Source organism: Emys orbicularis, chromosome 9 (assembly GCF_028017835.1).
Source record: "Emys orbicularis isolate rEmyOrb1 chromosome 9, rEmyOrb1.hap1, whole genome shotgun sequence".
Taxonomy (NCBI): domain Eukaryota; kingdom Metazoa; phylum Chordata; order Testudines; family Emydidae; genus Emys; species Emys orbicularis.
This window is the reverse complement of record NC_088691.1, coordinates 21,094,476-21,121,459: the sequence shown is the minus strand read 5'-3', so window position 1 is coordinate 21,121,459 and position 26,984 is coordinate 21,094,476. Positions and strand designations below refer to the sequence as shown.

Below are 26,984 nucleotides of genomic sequence, written 5' to 3'. Positions count from 1 at the left end.
TTATTGGAGAGAGAAACAATCCCTGGAATGATTTGGAATAAACCTGAGTTACATTGAGAGGAAAATTCTGCATTTCTTTTTTTTATTATCCTGACCTCTCTTGAGATGAGCCAGTGCGCTCTTTGTTGTACCACCATCAAAGTGGTGGTTCTGCTTGATGCATCATTGCACATGTTTGGTGACGGGTGGCTGATGTTAGGAGAGTGGATGCAGATGGGGTTGCAATGGATGCCAAGTTTCCAAAGAGCTTTTGTTCAAGACTAGGGTGGACTATCAGCATGCACAAGGCTATTTTAACTTGAAAAAGGCTAGTTTATAATTACCAAGACACATCCTGCGTGGTCCTGTTCTTCTGGAATGGGCAACTCTTGAAACAAGGGGTGTTTGTGCAACAAGGGGTGTTTGTCTACCCTGCAGAGTTTGAGGATCCTGTTTTCTCCATGTGACGGTCCTTTCTCAGTGGCCTCAAGCTCGAGCTGGTCAGGAATTTTTTGATGAAACATTTTTATCAGAAAATGTTGATTTGTTGAAACCCAAACTTTCCCCAGTAATGATCAGTTTGACAGGAAGGTTTCTCAGGACCAGGATGGAATTCCTCATCCAAATAAGAGCGATCCAGTCCAGAATAGCCAATAGCCCCTCTTCACCTGGGATTTGGGAGATCCAGGTTCAAGCCCCTGCTCTGAATCAGGCTGAGCAGGGACTTGAACCTGGGTCTCCCACATGCGAAGTGAACACCCTAAACACTGAGCTGTTGGCTATTCTGGGGTGACTGTTTTTATGCAAAAAACTTCCAGAGGCCTAGTTCTCATTCTGATGCAGACTGAAAACAAATTTCTCATTTTCTGACCAGTCCCATTCAAGGCATTTATGGTCCAGGTCACTTTAATTCCTCCAGTGCGTTCTGCTTCCACACTCATCCACTCTGGACTGACCTCTAATTAAAACTCCTGTCCCACTGCATTATGGATCTCCTGGAAATTTTTGAATGGATTATTAGGGGGGATCTCTGCTTTAGCTACTCCAGAGCCATGGCTAGGAACTAGGAGAAGATCTTCTCAGGGCATTGCTGCATTCATGACTTTGGAAACACAATAAAAATATATGGGTCGGGTCTGGTCTGGGCCAGCAAGCTGCCAGGTTGAAAATCAACTAGGGGAACTACATGCTCCTGGTCTACACTTAAACATTTCACTGGCATAGCTGTGTCAGTTAGGAGAGGTGATTCGTTTTTAATTGGAAGAGCTATGTCAGTAAACACCCTGTTTTAGATGTAATTAACTGTGCTTATTCCAGTATAGCACTTGTCAGTCAGGGGAACCAGAATAATCTATACCAGCATAAGCACTTTTATACCTATGTGACTCTGCTCTCCTAGAGGGATTTGCTGTAGCTATACCAGCAAAACCTTCCTAGATTATATAAAGCCATGATCTGAAAGAAGGCTTTCACCTTCCAGGGGTCCCATTATATGTCTACGTGAAAGAAAGGATTGGCCAGTACCTGAGCAGTGGAAGAATTGTCTTCAGAAGAGACTGACCCACATGTGATTCCTTCCTTCTGTTCTGTCTGATTTTTCTCCCCTCCCCGTGGGAGAAGGGTTTTTCTCTCCTCCCCCCCCCCCCCAACCGCCCCCTCAAAATTGATTGCCACCTTGTTGGCATATGACAGGCATAATTTATGAGTGTGAGGAGGGTTTAATGAAAAGCAAGGGCTCGCTCTTCAGTGCCCTAGATCAGAAAAGCCACCTTTCCCCCTCCTTTTCAGCATGCATTCTACTGTGCGATAGAGAGTCAGGTTGTTTGGGTTTTGTGTCCCTCTTAGGATAATTTGAGTTGACGAGAGCTACGGTAGCTGTGGTGCAAAAGAATGTGGGACCTAGATGAAGGGTCTGTTCTCTCTCTTAATAGCAAGAGTTTGGCAGGGAGTGAAATCTCGCTGTCTCTTCCAATTTGGAAAAGTGTATCAGTTTGCACTCGGTCCTCTATCTGGCCTAGTTAGCACCACCAGCTAAGGCCAAGTGTCTGTTGTGCTGCTGGATTTTGTGATGGGGGCAGTTGTCTGTTAAGAACTACACAGAGGCTGTTGGTTCATTTCACGTTGGCCCCCAGTGTCACTACTGACCTGCGCTGCATTTGAACCATTGACCTAGAAGTAACAAAGCTCCATTTTCTCATTGACCTGAGAGACGCATCTTTGATTTTCCCTGATGTGCTTCTGGAACGAAGCCATGACTTTGCTTTTCTGGCAGACTGTCACAAAGAAAAAAAGGTTACTGTGCATCAAGAGAAATGCTAAGTGGCTGATTTAGGTGAGACCTCAGGCAGTAAATGGAAGGGGGAAAGTCGGTTCTGCTGTTTCTGGGTTTACATCTACTGTGTGTAAATACGGGTCCTAGAATGAGAGGCAAGGCACAATGTACAAATCAACAGGAAGGATTATTCCCTGTGCTTTTACATCTGAAGGCCTCAAAGTGCTTCACAAAGGGAGTAGCTATAATTTTGTCCCCATTTTACAGATGGGGAAAACTGAGCCATAGGGAGGTTAAAGGTCTTACCCAAGTTCACCCTGTGAATCAGTGGCTGGGCTGAGATTATGGCCTGGTCCTAGGCTTTAACTACTACACCAGACTGTCTTCTTGCAGGGTTTGTCATGCGTTCTAGGTGGGCTCAGCCAGAAACCACCGAGACTAGGAGCTTGAGATCCAAAACCAATAAAGATATCAAGCTGCTTTTTAAAGACTAGCTCTCCCGCCCCGCCCCCCCCCCCCCCCCCGCTCTTTCTATCTCTCTGCCTCTCGTCCCACTATCCCTGTCCTGCCCTTCCTACCATCTTCCCTTTGTTTTTGCAAATACATAACTCTGCCCCACTGCAATAGCTTTTTGGGCCCAATGGTACTTCCTTAATAAGTGGGTTACGGAAGGGGGAAATTTTATTAAGATGATGTTAAAAAAAATAGTGTACAGAGTTTGAGCATAGAAGTTTCTGGTTATCAGGGAATAACATACAGATTATAGAGGGTGCAAAGTTTGATTTAAGATAAGGTGGCATGAGGAATACATAATCTGCAATATCCCCGATTGGGGGTAAACGGTTGATGGGTCAAAGTACAGACATTGAGATATGAGGGTATGAAGTTCATAAAGTGGCTATGTTTGGGTGTGGATTATAATGAGTGGATATGATGATGAGGATGGATTGACCCTCATTTGCTGAGATTTAATGTTTAGGGAGTTTATGGTTCCAGTTCATATGATCCAACGGAGAAGATCACTTGGTCCCTTTCTCGTAGTGGGAGAACGATGTCACTCTGGCTCACGCCTCCTGGTACTGTCGGTGGCCGGTGATGTGCTCGATGTAGATGTCCCTGGACCATCGGATGGCGTCTGAGACCATGAGGCGCCGCATGAGACATGCGTAGCATCGACCGATCCCGCAGGGGGGGAGGGATAGCTCAGTGGTTTGTGCATTGGCCTGCTAAACCCAGGGTTGTGAGTTTAATCCTTGAAGGGGCCACTTAGGGATCTGGGGCCAAAATCAGTACTTGATCCTGCTAGTGAAGGCAGGGGGCTGGACTCAATGACCTTTCAAGGTCCCTTCCAGTTCTGTGAGATAGGTATATCTCCATATATATATATATATATATATATATATAGGTCCGCAGCACACGTACATCCAGCTTGAAATTGCTAAGCAATGCAGGTAGACAGGAATATGTGGATAATCAGTTCTACACAATGCACTTTGGACATGGCTGTTTACTTTTGTTTAAAGAAACAATCAAATATCAGATGCTGGAGAACAGTTAAGAGATGTGGCCAGGACTGAAGACAACTCGGGTGTTGCCCTGTTGTTTCTATGCAGCATTATTCCTGTTTTTCCGGGTCACCTCTCCTCCCTGTGTTGAAAAGGCAATCTGAGGAGTCTTGCTATTTCTGCTGCTCAGTAACACCTGCTTGTGTAAGAGCTAAATGGTGCTAAGGAAGGAGCAGTAAAATAGTGGGACGTGTTCCAGAATCCCCCAGTTGTTCACTGTTTCCTGCTCGTCTGTCTCACAGCTGTCCTTGCTCACATGCAGTCAGAACTAGCTCTTTTCAGGCCAGCCGATTGCACTGCTGTGCAGTTTCCAGTGCTAGTGCTCTTACTAGATAGGCTAGCCTGGGCTGGGACTGCTGAGAGACCGCATAGTCAGTTGCTGCAGAGAGGGTACTTGTGTAACTCAACACTGCCCCCTCTGGCCTGTTCAGTAGCAGTGTGTGTGTGTGTGTGGGGGGGGGGGGGGGGTTAATTCTCCAAGGGTGGTGGTGAGCCTACAATGTAACACTGGGATTAACTAGAGTTAATGCATTAACCCATGGAGTTGCCCAGTAACTATTAATTGCAGCAAAGAAGGGCAATCCTGCCATCCATTTGGCATGCAAACAAAAGCAACCATAAGAGAATCTCTGGGCTCAAATTGGGAGATGGAGGACCCCCCATGGAGAGGAGGGTGAATGGCAATACTCAGACATAAGTGTCAAGCTAAACCATGTCCAGCTGAACAAAGTTTATACAGAGCTTTTAGATTAAGCACAGAGATAGCAGGTTTATCATAGTCAAAGGGCGATGAAGTCTGTACAGGTCATCACTTTTTAAAGGCTGTACCTTTAAATAATCAATAGGCCATCACCAGGGGTTATTGCTGACTTGGACTGTTGTGTAAGGATAGGGTCAGACAGCAGAGTTAATTATTACTGCGGCATGGTTGGCTCTAAGTCCTGTCTGACTTTGGCAGTGGGGGCAGCTACTCCAAAGGGCACATGCTGCTGCTGAGCAAGCACACTGGCCTCTGAGGGGGACAGGTACAACCCTAAAGCTTCGAAGGGTACGTCTACACAGCAAAACGACCCCACGGCAATGAGTCGCCGAGCCTGGGTCAGCTGACTCAGGCCTCAGGTACGGGGCTAAAAATAACAGTGTAGCTGTTCGGGCTTGGGCTGAACCCTGGCCTCTTAGGCCCTCCTCCTTCGCCATGTTTCAGACCCGGGGCTCCAGCAGGAACCTGAATGTCTACACTGCTCTTTTTAGTCCCATAGCACAAGCCCCTTGAGACTGAGTCAGCTGACCCAGGCTCTGAGACTCACTGTTGCGGGTCTTTTTTTGCTGTCAACGTACCCTAAAATTCTAGCTGAACTTCAGGGCCCTTCCTGCCCTCAGGGCACATTCCACTGAATAACATTGAGTTCCTGTAAAATACCATTCCCTTCCTGCAGGACAGGTTGGCATCAGCCATAAGGCTCCATTCCTACAGGTACCATGGTCGGATATGCTAGATCTGGCAGTCCTGCTGTGTGATGTGTCGGTGTCTGATTCTCATCCTGCTGATAGTACAAAATTTACCTCTGCCGATATGCACAGCTGCCCCCATAGGATTCTAGAATGAGCTTGTCAGGTGGGGTCGAACCTTTTTAAGCAGGTGGATTTTGCAGTCACAACGCACATGGTCCAGGTGCATGTGCTGCTCTTTAGCTTCTGCTTTAGACTCTGCTCACGTAGTTCTCCTGGTGTTGGATGCCAGCTCCATTCCACAGACAGACCTTCAGAGAGGCTACGTTACTAGGGCCCTGGTGAATCTGGGTACTTTGATCGCAGCTGCTAGAGAAATCATTCTTCCATAGTGGAAGCAGTCATTCTAATTCATTGTTCGTTGTTGGCTCCGTTCTGTCCTTGGGGCATTCCTACTCGGAATGTGTGCTTCCAAAAGGAAGAGGTTGGAAACATTTGGGGGGAAACATGAAACCCTGCTGATGACTTTGAGAACTGAAGCTGATGAGAAAACTGCCTTATTTCACAAATCATCAGTGATGTTTTACTTGCGGTGGAAATGTGCTTAGTACTACGCAGGACACAAACGAAATCAGGTCCTGTCCTGACCCCAAAATGTTACAGTATACAAGGCAGAGCCAGATCAGAGCAGATAACAGACCTAGGGGGCTGTCTTAACTGAGAGCAATCAATATTTTTTCAGTTTTCAACACCATCCTATAACATGGTGGAGAATTTTTCATGTTCACAGAAACTTGGGCCCATAAAATTGCAATGGAGAATTAGGGGCTGCTCTTGGAAAATCTGGCCTCAGAAATTCCTCCCTTTTCATCTGCCTCATTCTCTTGCTTGATTCGTTCTGCAGCGTTTCAGTTCAGTGCTCCTGATATCATCAGTCCATCACTGTGCAAGTGAATGATGATGTTGCCAAAGTCTGCACAGAGAGGAAGTAACTCAGTGAGTGAATCTCCTTGGGGGAGCAGTCTGCTTAGAATGGAGATGTCTACTGGCTGGGTGATCAGAAATGATGGGAAAGGGAAATAGTGGTAAAGAGCATGTGATTCAAACACAGGACCAGGAACCTGGACTGTCGAATTCTGTTCCTGCTTCTGCCACTAACATGAGAGAAACTCCGGTGCCCAAACTTGTGTCTCTCAGGTCCCCATCTGCTTCACACAGGTACAGCAAGGCTGGTGAAGCTCTTTGAGATCTCTAGTTAGCTGGAGCAACAGAAGTTCCCCATATTATAATACATAGTATATAACTCAGTGTCTTGCAAAAGACGATATTCCTGTCACTGTTCTTGACTCAGGCGGTGGTTCTTGTATTTTATTCTCTCTCAGGGTATATTTTGAAAAGGGATTTGGGAACAGTGGGAAATAACAGGCAGAGAGAGAATTAAATGCAGAGTTTAATTCTTTAAATGTATGCACATTTGAGAGTGTGTATTTGTGCCAAGATAGACTCAGTCAGGAATAAACATGATTTTACATGAAAGGCTCATTAAGGATTTGAGTTCAGCATGTGGCAGAAGGGCATTTTTACCAATTAAAGTGGAACTTTTGTGTTTTTATTGAATGTTGTCATGGAGAAATGCGGTCTAGGGCTGATGACATTATGGGATATGTTCAGCAGGACAGCAAAGTGAAGAAGCCATGCACTGTCCAGCTCTAACCCGCACCCTTTATACCCCGTTTGTGTGCGGAGATTTCGGTTTTTCAGACTAAAGTCAGGGTTGGTGAAATGTGCCAGGATAACAGCCCTGAAAAGTGAAGGCCTCTAGTTACCATGAGGACAGGTACATACTGGCAGCAGCAGCACTAGAAATGTCCCAGCATCATGGTTCATTGTGCTCTGGACAAGCCACATCTAAGGGCAAAAGAGTAGTTCAGTCTGCGTAGCTTGTTCGTTATTAGCCCTCTGCTGAGATTCCCAGTTGGGGGTAGGGGGAAAACAGGGGGAGTTGTGATGTGTGCATGAAGGACCTGATTTCCAGGGGCAATGAGCACCCGCAATTTTGTTTGAGGTAAATAGGAGCTATATAAATCCGGTCCCAGGAGCTAAATGGAGACACCAACACACTTTGCATTTAGGCCACTGATCAGTGGTCCCTTGTTAATATGTTTGTCACTTCCACCGTGGGCTGGATTCAGCCTAGATGTGGACAGTTCTGTATCCCATTAAATAATAACAAATGCATGGGTGCTGGAACTAGGGGTGCTGCTGCACCCCCTGGCTTGAAGTGGGTTCCATTATATACAGGGTTTACAGTTTGATTCAGTGGCTCTCAGCACTATATCCCCCACTATGCAAACTGTTCCAGCACCCCTGAACAGATGCGATTGAGAAGTGGGAGAGCAGTGTTGCAAAGAGCATACATCCTTTTGTGGGAAGTGTTCCAGACTCCCAAGCCTAGAATGTGTGGCTCTGGATAATGGGAGGATTTTGTGGTGCCCGGTGGATTTGAGCCATTGAGTTTTAGAGAGATTGTGCTCTAACAGTCATATGGAAATTCATGTATATGCTAGAAAACATATTTACACTCGTAACTCCTGTTTGGTTTGTCGAGTAACTTTATCAGAGCAGGTTCACCCCTCACGTACTAAAGTTGAGACCAAAGGAAAACACAGAAAATGAAATGTTAAGTCCCTTAATGTGCAACCTCCACTCACCTCCAAAAAACACACTCTCTCCAAACAAAGACCTGTTGGCTTGATACTAGAGCTGTGCAGAAATGTGCATAATGAAAACCCAGCCCACGTGAACAAGGAGGCTTTGCTCTGCAGAGGAATCATGCTGCTCTTCATTGGTTTTGATCAGTTTCAGGGGGATTCAGTCTCCATGATCTTTTTGAGTCTACTTAAAGCTCAGAGAGAATCCCACTGCCCAAAGCTACCAAACCTAGCTTGGTGCAAGACAGTACCTCGGGTTTCCACCCCAAGCCATAATTCAACTCAGACTTGAGCCCGAACAGTATTTTGAACTAACGTGGGTTGATTTATAGTTTTGGGTTTAAACCATACGAGCTGTGGTTTGGGCTGAATTTCTCTTTGGGGCTTTGGTCAAACCTAAAACTCGGAGAAAAATTCAATGTGTGTGAACCTCATATGAAAAGACCTCTGCACCAGCCTCTGGCCAAATGAAACCACTGAGTTGTCTACATCTTTACTTAAGGAGGCCACAGCCTTGCTAATATTGGGAATTATTTCTCACATACACTGATATCCCTTAATTAGTGGTTAACGTAGGCTGAAACAGGAGGGGGAGCTCTCATACTACAGCCAAGGAAACAGGGAGTCAAGACGGAACAGTGTATGTCCAAGCCATGAAAAGGGAGGGAGCTCCCCCTTATTTTAATCTCTTTGGTAGCTGGGCTTCACCTCAAATTCCAGATCTGGGCTGTTCAAATGCCTGGAAGTGCAGGGATTTTCACATCTGTGGGGATGATTTAGGGTTATCTCTAATTATTTCCTGCATCCTTGCGGTGGCAGAGATCAGGGGAAGAGGCAATTTGATTTCTAGAAATATAACTGAAACTAATATAGGCTTCTCGGTTCCAAATCCGTAGGCTCCTGCAGCAGTTAAACATAGACAAATGGTCCTGTGCTTGGAGGATATGTGATGCACACTTGATATATTTCAGTTTCTGGGAAGCAGTTTAATAATTCTGTTTTTCATAGGACCGTGTAGTGGTGGTGATAGCTAAAGTCTTTAGTGCGTTAACACCCCTTCTATGGCTTTCACATTCTTCCTTAATCTGCTGTAATTCCTCCAAGAATGGGACATTGAAAATAGTTCTTTAGTCCTTCTTGGTCTCATGCTGACTTTCAGCAAGGAGGGTTGATTTGTTTGTTTGTCTTGCTCAGGAACAAACTAACAAGCTACAAACTAACAGCATGGGATGTTTGTAGATTTGAGTCAAAACTGCAAGGAAAAAATCCAATCAAATCCATGATTAGTAAACTGGCCATAATATTAATTATCTGTACTATAATAGTGCTTGGAGGCACTATAAATGGCTTCCAGGAGTTTCTGAAAACTGGTCACCTCAATTTTGGTCCATATTTTCCCATTGAGACCTCTGGTTTTAAGATGGGGGAGTCACAATTTCAGGGCACCTGAACTTTGTTGTTGTTGGCCTGAAACTAAGTTGAAAGTTTCCTTCCTGTACTTACAAGGCCTCATCAGTGTGACAGTGACATGCTGAGGTGCCCCAGTGTATGGTGGGCTGGGATCTTTTGTATGGAACGTGAGTGGATTAGATCTAATGAATAAAAGAGATGTTGATGAATTACTTAGACCCAAAATGTGGGGTGTTTATAAGCTCTGTGTGCATGCCTGTCTGCTGAACTCCAAACACGACAGCATTGTAAATGGGAATCAAAAAGTGAAGCTGACCAGATCATTTTCACTGGCCAACTGTATGTCTGTGTAAAAAGTAATTAGCCAGCAGCTATAACACAGAGTAAATGTTCATGCCAGTTTTAAATGGCAGATACTACCAGTGACACATGCAAGGGCATTTCTGTTTGTTAAATAGGATTATTTATCTTGTCAGTTCCCCTTGGAGACAGGGACTGTGCCTTCCTCTCTGTCCAGTGACAAGCGCCCACACTAAGCAATGAATCAATGCCTGGCTTTAAGCTGCCACCTGTGGCACGTTGTCAGAACCAGATGGACTGTGTGCCTCTTCTTGCGGGTTTGTCATCCCCTTCTCACATCCGAGAGTATCAGTATGCCTCTCTTCGAGGAAAACCATGCAATGGGACCTCCTCTGCTTACTATGCTTGGGGAAGCTGGGTCTCTAGCTTCAGTTGTCAGCTAAACAAATTAACATTCTCTTTGGGCATTAAATAACAATGGGAACTTCCCCAGGGTGGGACTTGGGGCTTCCCTTACTAATATGAACGCTCCCCCTAAAGAGCCTGGATCAGCTCCCACTGCAGCAGGCTTTGCATTGAGCCCTAAGCGCTCTTCATGTTTTGCTTTCTGGGAAGGCAGATGACGTGCTGAAGAACATCACAGTACTGCAATAACCTTGCTATTTTTTTTAAGGGGAACAAGATGAAATAACGATTAGAAGTCTAATGCTGATGGTGTTTAGTTTGACAGTTGTTAGCTAAACAAAGGCATTTTATGGTTCGTGAATTTTGATGCCTCATTCTCCAGTCCAGAAGTGCCAAGTTGTATGAGATCCCAGGCTCACTTTGTGCCCTGATCTCTATAAAGATACAATTAATAAGTTGCTGGAGCTCCATCTTTCTTCCTTAGAGTTCTCTGTGTTTAAACTCCAGCATAAGAGCTGGCTAGTATCTCCAGAGGAAAAGTACATGGCTTAGGTAAGTGCAGGAACGAACCAGTGGTTAGACTTCATCGTGCACTGTGCGATTACTGGGAGATACGGTTTTTAATGGTATTCAAGCAGAGCTGTGGGGGAGGGTCATGGGAGAGCCAGGCTAAAACATCAGTTTTGAAAGCTAAGTGAGTTTGGCTGGAATGTGATTAGAAATGCAGTGGGTTCTTTTAAAGATCCACTTTTAAGCCATGTGTGTAGCTGCTGAGTGGCAATGATGAAGGCTGCTCTATCCTCCCAGAACGCTGGGATGGGACAGGAATACGCAAGTAGGAGAGGAGGGATGGGCTTATGGTTGGGGTTCTAGGCTGGGACTTTGGAGACTCAAGTTCAGTTCCCAGCTCTGCTACAGACGACCTGCCCAAAGTTACACAGGAAACTTGGTCTCTCTATGCGTCAGATAATACCACTGCCCTACCTCACATGAGGATGAATACATTAAAGACTGTGCTTAGATACTACAGTAACGAGGCCATGTAAGTACTTTAGATAGGTGAGACCATCTATTGAGGGGATATGTTCAGACTCCAGTTATAATGGTGCCATTTGCTATGTCACACTGTGTTAGCTGATTCTGTATTAGAATAGTGTGCTGCCTTCTTGACTTCTGTGGAGAAATTATTTTAAAAGGGCCCAAGTATGGGAGGCCTGTTCATCCACCTTTAAGCCTTAAAAGTGCACAGGGAATATTTGGTGGGAGAGGGGAAAATGCATTAGAAAGTAGAGTTGCAAATGACATACAGCTATTCCACCATCCATGCCTCTGTAAATACAGAAGCCCTTCAATACGCAACAAGGGAGGGGATGATCCACTGTTGTACAAAGAAGGGAATTTTAACAACTGCAGAAGTACCACAACACCCACTGCTGAAATGCAGAGGTCAGCAGAATAAAACCATGCGTGATGGGTACACATGTGTTGGGCTCAGGAGATGACCATCATTACTAGCTGGGAGGTGATGATACAATGCAGTCGCCGATGATAGCATAGGATGACCAGATGGGCATTGCACCCAGGAAGCAGTTAAGCCATGCTCATTTTTTGCTAGATATATTTGTGGTTGCAGTGCTGATCACTGACCCAGTGATCATGTGAACATGGCTAGTATAACACCATCTGAGTTTGTGTAGCTTGCACGTTTTTTCCCCTGACCATATTGTCCAAATTGTTTCTTTATTGCACATGCAATCTGTGCCATAGGTAGGGCATTCAGGTTTCAGGTGTAAAATACCAGCAATCCTTCATTTCCTCCCTTTTCCTACTGGCCCTTCAGATTTGATTGTATCCATCTGTTCCAGCAAGGCTGCAAGCTACCATACAGTGTCAGCAAGGATTCTGGTAGTTCTCCAGCAGAGTCTCTCTCTCTCTCTCTCCCCGCCCCCCTTCGCGCCCCCCCTCCCCCCCCGGCTATGAGGAGAGAAACAGATGTGGTAAGTCACACTGAGTTAAAAATGGATCCACACCAAAACTTCAGATCTGAGCACATCTGAACTTGGAAGACGTTTGAATGCAGACCCAAGCTTTGCACATCAGGTCCAAATAGAAAACACATAAGAACGGCAATACTTGGTCAGACCAATGGTCCATCTATCCCAGTATCCTGTCTTTCAACAATGGCCGGTGCCAGATGCTTCAGAGGGAATGAGCAGAACAGGTAGTTATCAAATGATGGGTCCCCTGTCATCCAGTCCCAGCTTCTGGCAGTTGGAGGTTGAGGGACACTCAGAGCATAGGGTTGCATCCCTGACCATCTTGACTAATAGCCATTGATGGATCTCTCCTCCATGAACGTATCTGATTCTTTTCAAACCCAGTTACGCTTTTGGCTTTCACAACATCCCCTGGCAATGAGTTCCACAGGTTGACTATCCATTGTGTGAAGAAGTACTTCCTTATATTTGTTTTAAACCTGCTGGCTATTAATTTCAGTGAGTGACCCCCAGGCTCCTGTGTTATGTGAAGGGCTAAATAATACTTCCTTATTCACTTTCTCGACACGATTCAGGATTTTATAGATCTCTTATCGCATCCCCCCATAGTTGTCTCTTTTCTGAGATGAACATTCCCAGTCTTTTTAATTTCTCTTCGTACGGAAGCTGTTCCATACCCTTAATCATTTTTGTTGCCCTTGGTAATTTTTCCAGTTTAATATATCACTGTTGAGATGGGGCAATCAGAACTGTATGCAGTATTCAGGGTGTGGGCGTAACAGGGAGTTACATAGTGGGATTATGATATTCCCTGTCTTATACATGCTGGGCCTTGTTACCATGGGGTGCAAAGAGATTCGTCTAAGCTTTCAGGGTCCTTTCGGACCCAGGCTTTGTACGTCAGGTCCATCTCTGCATTGAGAACGCCCTGGAAGGAAAAGCCCATTCTAGTCAAGACACGGTGCTGCTGTTTCAAACTGCAGCTTTTGATTAGGGCTATGTTTGGAGCCCACTTAAATGGTTTTAGTGATTTCTAGTGGTAGTACCAGATTGACAGCCCTAGAGATGGAAGCCATGTAACATGTACTGCATAGGCAGCGGGGGCAGGCGGGGGGCCTCTAGGACTGAGAGTTCACTCTTCATTGCCCATTTGATCCTTCACCTCCCTACTGAGACTGCCAACCCATACGGGCACGGCCAGTTAGTGCCAAAGGGTGGGGTTGGGTTTGATGATGTCTGCTAGAAACTGGACTGATTTCCTCTAATTCAGTGGTTCACAACCCACGGGCTACTTGCAGCCCAATCAGCACACAGCTGCAGCACACGTGACATCCTCAGGGCAATGCAGGTAGTATGTATGTTGTGTGGATGGAACCCACATAACACACAGAGAGCTGCATATGCAGCCCACGATGGTAAATGGGTTGAGAACCACTGCTCTACTTCATTTCATAGAGAACACCGAGCAAACAGCAGAGTGCCACTACTTTGGGTTATGACTTTCTGGGGCTTGCTACAGGTGAAAAGGTCCATCCAGATCTCATTACCAGTGCCTTGAACTGCCGGCTTTCCTTTATACATTAAAGTACAGATCACTTCATCTATTGAAACCTGTGTCGACAGTAGTGTCTTTTCCCTAATATTGGTTGCTGTCACCAGTTTGACTACATCAGGAGCAGCAATGTAGGCATAATTCCAAGTGATTGTTGGCCTTTCAGCTCTGTGTCCTCCTCTTACTCTGCAGAGAGCAGGTAACATGACACAGCACCTAAAACATTGACAGCTGCCAGCATCTTCTTAACGCAACCCTGTCTACCCAGGGTGGTTCTGCACTGATGGAGGTAAAAGTGGGAAATTTTAGGACAAGCTTTCAAGTGTGGACAAAGCTTGGGACAGGATCTGAAGTCACCTACCAATTCTTGAGCAGTCAAACTCCCATGCTGTGGTCAGAGAAGGAGGTCTCTTCCCTTTGTTTTTCTCTGGAGATTAATTTATAATGAATAAAAAGACTAGATTTAGTGCACCCCATGGCATAGTATTAATGATGTCTTTCTGAAAGCTTTGAAAACAGTGAGCTCAATACCAGAGGGAATTTGGATCCTTGTCTGTAAATGACTACAATATTTTTCCTTTGTTTCCTGTCCTGGAAAAATCATTTAAGACTAATTTTCTATTGTGCAACTTGCTAGCTTTGCCCTGTGCCTGTTGCAGCTCCATTCCTAGAAGCAAGAGCTGTTATATTATTGAAAGCCTGATTCAATTAAGTCAGAAAATGGGGGATGTGCACCTTTTTTAAAAGTGGTTTTTCCTTTTGGAATAGATGGTTAGAAAGAAATGGAGAAGAAACAGCGTGCCCTCCGTATCATGTGATTTAGAAATCCCCTGCAGATTTAACCTGCGGAGCAAGCTTTGCCTTTTGCTGTAGCAGATTTTGCTTGACGTTCAGCTCCCTGTCTCCTGGAGAAGAATGGGTTTCGTGATTCCTGTTAGCAAACGCTTCAAACACAAAAATGCAGAGCCTGTTCAAAACCACCCTCTTGATCATCAGTCCCAGGAATGGATGGACCCTGGAGACTGAGCTCACCTCTCACTTTGCGAGGTGTTAACTTCAGGTCAGGATTGAGTCATGTTGGCATGTGAGGGGGGGGAGCTTGCACGCGAACTGCTTGTCCTGTACCTTGCCTGCTGCCATGCACCCCATTCAGTTGCTCACTGCAGATTGTCTACGTTCCCCCTGGCTCTGTGGTGATGCTCTGTTTGCACCCTGTACTGGGTCCATTTCCCACTCCATTCCTATTAGCTTCGATGTGGGAAGGAGCTTTTTGGAAGCTGTTGATGCTCTTTTGGCTGCTGCATTGCCGTTCTGTGGTTTGAAATGCAGAGGGCCGCTGGTGGGACTGTTTCCACTGCAGTGTTCTGTAATGCTGCCCACTCTCCAGATTGTTGGAGGATATCCCCGCGTGTTCCTTCTCCAGCTCCATATTCGGGAGAGATCTCATCTAGGCGCGCTGTGATTTACCCACCAAACACCCTGAGCATCAATCTAAGAACATCCCACCTGCTGTGGAGAAAGTTTGGGGCTGCCTGTGAGGGCAAATCACAGCACAATCAGCTATCCACAGTCTTGCTGCTGTTCTCTTCCCCCTGCAGGTGATTTTTGCCAGTCATTAACCTGCAGGCTTGGACAAAGCAGCAGGCATCTTTAGCGAGGTAACTTTTAAAAGAATTCAGCCTTTGGTACTCTTTTCAGTGAAAGTCGCCCCCCACGTGGCTGCTGATTTATTATCCTCAGGTGGAGACTATTGTGAAGGTTGAGTAAGAGCGTACAGACGTGATTTGCTTTGCGTGTAATTTGATACCAGATGCATCAAACTCATAGCCAGCAATTAGAACGTGACAATATGTTGGTTGCTGACTCTACCAGCTGCAGAATTGCCAAGCCCACATGTTAAAAATGTGAGTCGGTCCCCAAAAGATCATTTCATTGGTTTAATTTTTTGAGAGAGAATTTTTGTATTGGTTGCAAAGGCATCCTTTTGGCTGGGTAAGGGGCAGATTTTGACCAAAAATTTTCATCAGGAAAACACATGCTAGGCCTCGTTCTCATGCGGTGTTGGGGATCAGACTAGAAACTGTCAGGATCCTTTGTTTAATGAACTTGCGTCCATGTGCATTGAACACTCCGTTTCAGCTCTTTTGTATCTATTCCATTGCATTTGAAAGGCCAAGAGACACAAATGAAAACTTCTTAATATATTGAAATTACCTTTGTATTCCCATAAAGCATGTCCCATGTCACACAGGGGGCTTTGCAGGGACACGACAGCTTACAAGGTTCTGCCTGTCAGTAGAGCACTGTTCTCTCCACTGCCTTCGCGCGCACACTTTGGTAATATCAGTCTTGTTTTCAGATGCTCACAGCGTGTCTGTTGGACTTGGAAGATTCTGAATGCCCACCAGTCAGGTCTTTCTTCTCTCCAAAGGCTGACTCCAAAATAAACCCATTTACCATTTATTCCAGTAAATGTTTGAGCCTGAAAGGCCTTGAGACTGATCCAGTCTTAACCCAATTCCTGTCCAGATTTTGCACAATACTTAAATAAATTCCAATCTAGCTTTAAATTGGGTTTTGTCCAGTTTTTGTACAACATACATCATGCTCCACTGGAACATGGTATGTTGTTGATAAGATTCCATTAGTGTCCTGAGGATTGTGTTTATTTTACATATATTACCCGATGGATTCTGGGGGTGGGGTAAGAACTAAAGGCCTAATCCAAAACCCACTAAAGTCAAAAGCAAGACTCCTATTGACTTCAGGGGGGGTTTGGATCAAGTTCTAAATTCACTAAGATTCTTGAGAGCTGCCAAGTGAAATCCTGGCCCGTACAGCAGACTAATAGATCCCAGTCTAGTTCCCACTGAAGTGCAGGATGAATTTCCTGTTAATAGTGCTGCACTGGTCCCTAGAGATCAGCATTTCTAGGCTGCGGTGACCCAGAGCACCAGAACAGCTAAGACTCCACGAGAAGCTTAATTCCATTGTGGAGAGTTAAGATGGCTTTCCAACGGTCCGTTCTGCTTTAGCTCGTGCAGTAATGACAATGGACAGATACAAACACAGCACAAGAGCTGGTCTAGTGGCATACTAACAGTTATGTTACTAAACAATGTGCTGGACATTTTTTTTTTTTAACTATTTTTTTCCATCATCTTTGACCTTTCACCGTGACTATCCTCTGACCTCTTGCTGAAATTAACAAGGCAAAACCGCCTTGGTTGTTGGACCCAATAGCCATCTTCAATTCAGTCGTTGCCTATTGAAATGGAGGGCTCTGCTCTACTTCTACGCTCCTGTGCATACCAATCCTGTGACTGTAAAATATAAGTTAACCATTAATCCACTTGTCCCTATCCTCATTTGGTGTTAAACACAAACCAGCATTAAATAGGCCTCAAGATTGGGAGCCAGCAACTTCTGTTCTACTCCCAGGGGTGTCATTGTGATCTTGGACAAGGCACTTAACCAGTCTCTCCCTCACATTCCATGCCTGTGGAATTGAGATAGCAACAACGCTTCCCTGCTTCACAGGGACGTTGTAAGCATTACCTAGTTAATATTTGTAAAGCACTTTGAAAACAAAACGCACCCTGGATGTGTTAATTATTATTATTACCTATTTTATCTCACTGTTATGCCAGAACACTATTTTTTTCCCTACTGCGTGTGGTAAGCAGTTTCTCTAAGGTGGAATAATAGAGTAGGGGAATTTTTTGTTACAAATCTAGTATAAATTTTAGTTAAACAATGCCCCCCTTCACAAGTTACAATTTTTAGAACTTCAAAGCTGAGGCTGCTGATTCTCCTGGTTGAGGTTTGTTTTGAACTACCCATGTGAGTCTGAATTTTGGGCAGGATTTTTATACCAGTTACGCATGTATAAATCTGGAGTAATTGAGATCAGAATCTGGCCTATTTAAATGTAATACCTGGTTTTCTGCTTGCATTTCCATGTTTCTCAGATTCATTTCCCATAATAACCACAATACTCAGCAAACTTCAAACATGATGGGACAGTCAAATGTTTTACTGGCTTGGCTTAAATAGAGGGAACATTTCCAGAAATATATTCTCCAATTTAATGAGCCTTTTTCATTCTGGCTCTTCCCCTCTGGCCCCCCACCCTTTTTGTTTGGATGGCTCTTTGGAATGATGCCGTCTAATCCTATTAGAAGTACTTTCGTTACACTGTGCACCTTGTTTATAGCCAAGAATATTGGCTATAGAGGGAGGTCTCTCCTTCGCTCTCTCTCTTTTTTTAATTTTGTTTTGTTCCAGTGCCAGATGGGAGTATTTTCAGGCTGAAGTGAGTCTTGGAGAACTCCTGCTGTGCCTCAGTTATTCTTCCCTTAAAGGATTTTTCCTCCATCTCAATTTATTGTCAGAACACTTTTTTGAATAAAGTGGTTCTTGAAAAGCTATAATTAATTTGAAAAGGCCAGCTGTTCTCAGGCCTGAGAGTGCCTCTTTGTGTCGAGCTTTTTAGGAAAGAGGAGGGGATTGTTGGGGGGGGGAGGGGCTATCTTTAACTTTCTTTTTGTAAGGGACCTGGTTATTTTTGGAAGCTCTCACAGTTATAGAAGGACCAGTTGTATTGTACTTCTTTGGGTTCAGTTGTATGCTGGGGTGAAAAGATTTGCAGAGCCCTCACTGCAGGTGCAAGCAAATCCTTACATGCTGAATACTTGCTGAAGTTTGGCTTGGAGTGTAACTGGGACCACTTGTGTAGGGAAAGTTTCTTGTTCAGTGGTCAGTGTTACAGTCTTAAAAGTTGCACTGTGGAGTCTGCTGCCCAGAAGTACATGACTCTGGAAGCTGCCATAAAGAAGCTTATTTCCACCAGTGCAAACCACGGTGATTTATAAGAGATCTTTCAGTAGTTTTAAGACCTATATTGCTGCATGCTATCATGCTAATGGATACTACCCTGCATTCAGATATGGGTATATAGAAGGTACTCAAAACTGTGCACTTACTGAATTCCTGTGGTGCTCAGGAAAGATCATTCTACGGCTGTTGATCAAATACTACAGTTCAGCGTTGTGGAAATTATTTATTTTCTCTTAAAAACACTTAAGAAATTCCATTTAAAAATATTAACAATACAAAGTTAAGCACTCAGAAGTCAGAAAATGCCAGTGTTGTCCGCACAACCTTAAGTTTGCCCCTTTGTGCAGCTACTAGATCTCCTTAGCTGGTGTAAACTGGTGTTAAGTGCATTGAAGGAAATTGAGCTACACAAATTTACACCAGCTGAAGAGCTGGCCTGTTGTCTTTAATTACATAATTGTACATTGTATCTTCTTCCTCCCCCCCCCCCCCCCCCCGGACCCCTGTCTCATTCATTATACAGGTTGGCTAATGAATGAGGCAGGGGTTGGTGTAGAGACTACTGGAAAGGAGACCACATGGTCAGCAATTAAAAGTACAATTTGTTAGGTCTGTTTTGAACAGCTGTTTAGCTCATTGCACACCATCTGACCTGAATGTTGAGGTGCTGCAGAAAGAATAGCATGTGATTATGTAAATAAAGACTCTCATAGTTCATATTCATAAGGTGTCCTAAATTAAAATTATTTTGCTCTTTTTGAGTGCTTTATTTCGCAGCCTTGTTGTTTTATGGACTAAGACATATAATACCAACCTGATTGTGACTAATTTTGTATCCCATTATACTTCTTTTGATAGGTAATTCTATAAATAAGAGCAGCCGTCTGCGTTTACACTACCTAGAATAAAATGCCAACTGCTTTCAATCCTTATGCATAAGCTAATCATCAGCTGAGGTCCAAAAGAAACTCCCCTCCCCCGACCAAGGATTGTAAATATTATACAGTTATGTGCATTATCCAGTGGCTGTTGATTTGTGCCAGAGTGGCAGTTTCTATATTCTCTTCCTTCTTTCCTCAGAACTCTGTGCTCCAGACAGGAGACCTTTTCACGCAAGGGTTAATGTATTCTGCAGTGTATTTCTTGTGTGGTTCTCCTCACCATTTGTGGATGGAGGATTTTTTTTTAATATGTTACCTTTCTATATCTTCTCTTTTAAGGAAAGAATGGGTTTAAAGAGACCTTTAAAGACATCAAGCCCGACAGGCCCAAAATCTTTTTCAGCAGCAAAACCTTTTAAAAAAAATAGTAGTTTCCTCCAGATTTGTGTAAAGAAAGATGGAAAATAAAAGGCCTTCCAACAGGGAATGTGAGGCAGTGTTAAATCCTAGGTCATCATGGTCCTGGTCCAAAGTGTACTGAAGTCACTGGAAAAATGCCCATTGACTCCAGTGGGCTTTAGATCATATCCCTGACAAAAGTCTTTCCTATGAAATCAGGGGCGTTGGATTTGTTTTGTGATAATGGTCTTGTTCACGCATCTAATATGGCTTTGTGCAGGTAATGTACATCGCCTTGTCCAAAACAACGTGCATTCCTTGGAACAAAACACTGGCAAGAGATTTGTCAGTGAGCACAGCCCCAGACCGTGTGTGTTCTATTTTATTACTCTTGGACCAAGCCAACATCTCTTGGTGGGGCTCAGATCTTGTTCTCTTAAGTTTTGCCATTTTTCTGTTTTTTGTTTCTGGTTGACATGTAATTTGAGTGTCATTTAATTATTTACTAGCTTATGTTGTTTAGAAAATTGATGTTTGCTGCAATTAATATCTCTCAGTTGTTTTATGTAGGGTACATATTGTTGCTGGAGTAGGAAAGAACATTGCAATGAAAAGCCACCCGCAATGACATCAGAAAACCCTTATGTCCTGCAGGGAAGTTTAGAAATCTCTGGCCCTTTAGGAAAATGAGTATTGATGGATAGTAATTGTAGCTAAAATATAGGGCTGAAAGCCCTCTGCCTTCAGCAAGGTTCCTAGGAGTTGAGGGTGCTTAGTACCTCAGGATATCAAGCCCATAAGTGTCAGAGACTAGGAAGATCTCATGTTCTCTCCTGGGTCTACATGTTTTTCTTACCAGTCCAGAATATCTTACGGACAGAAATCATAGCAGTGAAGACCTCAGTATGGTGACTATAGGACAAGCTAGAAAAATGGAGCAGAATCTGGGTTGCCTTACTAGAATACATAAACCCAGCAGAGGTGGATATAGCATAAAGCTAGGCACACCTCCCTCACACAAACACCTACTTGTTCTGTCCACACAATAGGTACAATGAGGTCCGTGACAGTGCAAAGTTCTGTACATGCCAGGCTAGCATGCCTCAGCTATGGCCAGAAGAGACTGTCTCTTGAGAGAGTAGTGCAAGGATTGGCTGGCTGTGCAATGGAGATGGGCCACTCTACTGAGACTACCAATAAAATCCTCCCCCCACCACTGTCATCTGCTTTGGTCTCTCTTTCATTGGCATATTGTTTCCATAGCAGTTGCTGATCTTCACCTCCCTTTGTTTCTCTCCCTAGCGCTGGTTGGAGCCCTGGCCATGGGGATGATTTTCTTCTGCTCGCCTATTGTGAGTATCTTCACTGACCGGATTGGCTGCAGGACGACAGCAGCCTCGGGGGCAGCCATCGCTTTTATTGGACTCCTTTCCAGCTCTTTTACAAAGTAAGGCTGAAACTTGCTTGAGGTGGCATGTAACTTTCTGGCAAGCTTGTTTTTGACAAATCCGGTGCTAGTTTATTGCTGCCTTTTGGCAAGGATCAGGTGTAGTGGAAGAGGGCGCTCTCCCTGCGCTTGCCACAGCCTGCCTGCACACAGTGAGTTGCTGTTCAAATTTCATCCCCCTTCCTGAAGTTTTTCTTTATCTTTGTCTTAAGGAGACACACCTTATCCTGAATTTCTTTAGAACTTGGCCGTGCCCAGGGTTTCTCCCTGCAGGTCTGCTCCTATATCTCTCCTCTATCAGAGTTCTCAGCCTTTTATGCTCCTGAATTGGAATTTGAGACCTTCTGGTCTGATTTGCAGAGTGTCAGCAGAACAGCTTTGCACCTCCACACACGGTGATAGAACCTGAGGTACTGTCACAATCAGTTTAAAGGGGACCCAGTCCGATTCAAAATCATATTTAAAAAAAAATGACCTTAGATACTAAAAGTGAATTAACGTTTAAAATCAAACCTGACCCAAGTATGGCTGAAGTGAATAGCTTCCAGTGGAGCATAATAAACTGGAGATGTATAGAGACTGAAGCCTGTCTTTTTATCACCAGTCACAATGGAATCACAAACTTAATTTGCATGGGTTTTTTGGCTATCTGCAGTAGAAGGAAAATCAGGAATGTAAATGTGTTTTGAAGCAGAACATATTAGTCCGTTGGAATGTCTTTGTGTCTGCAACATGCTGCTTTAAAAAATACAGTAGTGTTATTAATTTTTTTGGCGCTTTTTAACTTCTGTGGTTTTCTGTCAGGACACAATTTCATTAACATTATAAAAATGTTTAGCAGGCTATGATGGTACATTATACTGCTTCAGCATCACAGATTTTCAGTTTGTTTGTTTGTGTGTGAGAGAGAAATTGATTATATATTAAAACAAACCCATTTGAAAATTGTTTAGTTTTAATTAAAACACTCCCCGTAACTGTTTAAAACCATACTTCTGTGAAAGGAGGTGACTTGTCTGCAGCATTCCATTTCACCACTCCCCAAGTGGGAACCCTTGACAGGAGGGGGCAATGAAGATAGCTGAGGCTCAGAGCAGCTGCTTTTATGCCCAACTCTTCAGTCTCCTTTCTGCTTTGGCATGGGAAAGGGCCCCAGTGGTCTCCCCAAGGAGACCCTTGAAACAGACATTTTAAAAAGAGGAGAGAGCTCTCCATGGGAAATTATGCCCCACAATCTTGATGTCTAGCTGAACATCAAGGTGCTGTTCAGCTAGACATTGAATGTATAAGTGGAGGCGTGCATTACTGGCTTCCTAAACAGCACCAGACGATGGAGTCGAGGCACCACATGTTGCCAAAAGTTCAGTGGCTGGTTGGTCCCAGATCAGTGCATTGAGGAATTTTGGCCTGAATTTTACCCATTTGTTGATATTCCCCAAATCCTGCCCATAACTTGGTTTTCTACTAGCATGCTCCTGTATGTGCATGTACCCTCTACTGTGTGGAATCGGAACTGCTTCTTAGTGTGTCATAGAGCCTGTTCTAATAGAGACCTTGTCTACGCTGGCAAGTTTCTGCGCAGTAAAGCAGCTTTGAGCGCTGTAACTCCCAAGGTGTACACACTGCCAAGCCACTTAGTGTGCAGAAATTGCGCAGTTGCAGAGCTGTGTTTAAATAAATAAAAACTCCACCTCGACAACTTTCTGCTCCGGGGCTACAGCGCCACGGTGCCAGTGTAGAGACCCTGGTCTATTACAGCACTGCAGTTGGCCTCCGGGAGGTGTCCCACAATGCCTGTTCTCGCCTCTCTGGTCATCGGTTTGAACTCTACAGCCCTGCCCTCAGGTGACCAATCATGAGCCCCACTCCTTAAATTCCTTAGGAATTTTGAAAGTCCCCTTCCTGTTTGCTCGGTGACTCATGCAGTGGTCTCAGCGCATTTTTCCAAGTGACCATGTCTGCTCCACGCACCAGGCAATCCCCCGCTTGGAGCAATGCCGAGCTGCTGGACCTCATCAGCATTTGGGGAGAGGAGGCTGTCCAGTTCCAGCTGCGCTCCCGCCATAGGAATTATGATACCTACAGACAGATTTCACAATGCATGACAGAAAGGGGCCATGACCAGGACACACTGCAATGCAGGGTCAAAGTGAAGGAGCTGTGAAATACCTACCACAAGGCGCAGGAGGCAAACTACCCCTCCAGTGCTGCGCCCACAAGCTGCTGGTTCTACAAAGAGTTGGACACGATACTTGGTGGTGACCCCACCTCCACTGCGAAGGCCATTGTGGATACTTCAGTGGCTTGCATGTCGGTCGAGAGTGGACCGAGTCAGGAGGAGGAAAACTTGGACAAGGATGTGGAGGGGGACCCAGAGGCAGAGGACAACTCGGAGATCAGAGATGCATGCAGCCAGGATCTCTCCTCTACCCCGGAGGAGGCTAGCCAGTCACAACGGTCAGAGCTTGGCAAAGCACAAACAGGAGAGGAGGCCCTTGGTTAGTGGCTTTGATTTGGGGAAACGCTGAAGCGAGTTGTTGGGGGCAGGAGGGTTGCAGAAAGCAGGCTTGTGTCTGTATGATGCGCATACCACCACATGCCTAGTCTGAGCGGCGGAACAGGCTGTTGATTGACTCCCTCACTTCATGGAAATCTGCCTCAGAGATCTCCACGAAACTTTCGTAGAGATACTGGGCAATCCGCTGCCGCATGTTCTTTGGCAGAGCTGCTTTGTTTCTTCCCCATTAAGGGTATCTTTCCCGTGCTACCCTGCCGTCACTGGAGGAGGGGATCATTACTGCACACAGGCGAGCCGCATAAGGACCAGGGCAGAAGCTGCAGTCGTGGAGAAGACCCTCCCTTGATTCCCTGCTCACCCTCAGCAGCGGAATATCTTCCATAATGAACGCAGCCTATGGAAAATGTAGGGACAGTAATGATTATAAGGCCCTCCCTACAGTGCTGGCTCTCCCCAAGAGCCATGTGCCCAGTGTACAGTACGGTCCTGGGACACTGATTTCCCCTGCCCCCGTGGTTACTCACCATTTTGGGGGTCTTGTGGCTCATGTGTGCTTGCCTGGGGTCAGCCAGTTAGTGACAGGTACGTGAATACTAGCTGTGTTTTTAAATCACTGAATCTGTGGTCTGTGTGTTGCAAACAATACTGCTTCTGTAAAATGTAGCATTTTGGCTTCATAGATATGGCCTGGGGAGCCCAGCCTCCCTCTTTATCGCTGGCTGAACGGCTGCGCAGAATTAGAAAGAAGCCACAAAAAACTAAAGAAAGGAGTTTCTGCGTGAAGTCACAATGCACTCCGTGGCTGAAAAACAAGAATTGAAGGAGTGGTGGTACAGCGAGAAAAGGGACCGAAAGACTGCGGTGCGCCAGAACAAAGCCACGGAGCGGCTCTTAAATGTTATGGAGCACTAAGTGGACACGCTCCAGGCGCTACTAGCACTGCAAACCGAACAGTTCCGCGCCTGCCCTCCCTTGCAGCCGCTGTCGCAAACTCTTTCCCATGCACCCCCCAGACACCGCCAACACACTTATCAACCTCCTGACTCCAGTCTGTACCCTCTGCATTCCACTCCTGCCCTGTCACAGTCCAGTCCTGCAGACTCCCAGTACCCACTATACTCAACACCCGTCCCTCTGCAGTTTAGCCCTGCTGAAGTACAGTACCCGCTGCACTGTACTCCAAAGGGCAAGGTTGCATATGATACCTGGACATACACAAATCTTTAACCACCCTGGGACCCCACTTCCTCCTGGGACCCTCCCTTCCCCCATCCCCGACAGTGCTGATGTGTTTTTTTGTTTGTCTCTCCCCTCCGGTTGTTGTTTTTTAATAATAATAATTGTTTTGATTTGAAAGCAATCTTTATTCCATTAATTGAAAGCAAACAGAACTCTGCAAAGCAAGAGGCAATTTTCTTAAACCTTCACAGTGTATCATCTGCATCAATAACAGTCACCTCCTAGCATTACAAGCACTGCACTCCCAAGCATAGCAACAAATATTAGTGGCTTTCAGCTTCAAATTGCTGCCTCAAGGCATTCCTGATCCTTATGGCCCTGTGCTGTGCCCCTCTAATAGCCCTGGTCTCTGTCTGTTCAATTCAGCCTCCAGGCGCGGAGCCTCAATGGTCCAGCCCTGAGTGAAGCTTTCACCCTTCCCTTCATAAATTATGGCGCATACAGCATGCGGTTATAAGCATAGGAATATTGTCGTGGGCCAGGTCCAGTCTCCCATATAGGCAGCGCCAGCGGGCCTTTAAACAGCCAAAAGCACACTCAACAGTCATTCTGCACTTGCTCAGCCTGTTGTTGAACCGCTTCTTCCTACTGTCAAGGTTCCCCCTGTATGGCTTCATAAGCCATGGCATTAAGGGGTATGCAGGGACTCCCACGATCACAATGGGCATTCCGACTTCCCCTATGGTGATCGTCTGGTCCGTGAAGAAAGTCCCTGCTTGCAGCTTCCTGAACAGACCAGTGTTCCGAAAGATCCATGTGTCATGCACCTTTCCAGACCAGCCTGCGTTAATGTCTTTGAAATGCCCACAGTGATCCACAAGCGCCTGGAGAACCATAGAGAAATACACCTTCCGATTAAGGTACTCGGTAGCTAGGTGGTCTGGTGCCAGAATTGGAATATGCGTGCCATCTGTCGCCCCTCTGCAGTTAGGGAAGCCCATTTATGCAAAGCTATCCACAAAGTCCTGCACATTGCCCAGAGTCACGATCTTTTGGACCAGGATGCGATTAATGGCCCTGCACACTTCCATCAACACGAATCCAATGGTCGACTTTCCCACTCCAAACTGGTTAGCAACTGATCAGTAGCAGTCTGGAGTAGCCAGCTTCCACAGTGCAATCACCACACACTTCAACAACAACAGGACAGTTCTCATTCTCGTGTCCTTACGCTGCAGGGCTGGGGCGAGCTCATCAAACAGTCCCATGTATGTGGCTTTCCTCATCCGAAAGTTCTGCAGCCGCTGCTTGTGATCCCAGATGTGCATGACGATGTGATCCCACCACTCAGTGCTTGTTTCCCGAGCCCAAAAGTGGCGTTCCACTGTGGTCAGCACCCCCGTGAATGCCACAAGCAATCTCGTGTCGTAGCTACTACACATAGCGAGATCAATGTCGAACTCCTCTTGCCTTTGTAGTTTAAGGAATAACTCCACTGCCACTCGTGACGTGTTAGTGAGAGCGAGCAGCATATTGATCAACAGTGTGGGATCCATTCCTGCAGACCAAAGATGCAGAGCGTGCAGTACACAAACCATTGAAAGATGGCGCCAAATGCGGATGGAAGGGGATTGCTGGGATGCGAAGCAATGCATCACGGAGCATTGGGACAGGACCCAGGATGCCCCGTGACCCCCTCCGCCTTCCCACAACTCTTAGTGGCAGAAGAGAAAGAGGTGCTCTGTGGGATAGCTGCCCAGAGTGCACCACCCCAAATACCGATGCAAGTGCAGCAAGTGTGAACACACTATTGCACAGGCAGCTGATCTTGTGAACACACAACAGCGGTTTCCCTTCAGCGTTCTCTGAGCAATGATGTAACTGCCGGCGATGTAACTCTGTCAGTGTAGACATACCCAGAGATTCTCTCTGGGAACATAAGCACCTTTGCTACCCAAAACTACCTTGTGGTGGCAAAGCAAGAACTCGGGTCTTCCTGCTCTAAAAGGATGAGCTGCTGCCTCTTGATATGGAAAACACTGAAGGACCAGCCTACAGGAAATGTTGTATTCTATTTATTT

At 45.4% G+C, this 26,984-nt stretch overlaps 1 protein-coding gene across 1 annotated transcript in view; it reads left to right on the top strand.

The window, feature by feature from the left end:
• SLC16A2 (solute carrier family 16 member 2) overlaps positions 1 to 26,984 on the top strand; it is a 105,997-nt gene that overhangs the window by 64,313 nt on the left and 14,700 nt on the right. The window contains exon 2 of the mRNA XM_065411128.1: positions 21,062 to 21,206. Within this exon, the coding sequence (XP_065267200.1) occupies positions 21,062 to 21,206 (145 nt within the window). The remainder of the gene's footprint in view (positions 1 to 21,061; positions 21,207 to 26,984) is intronic.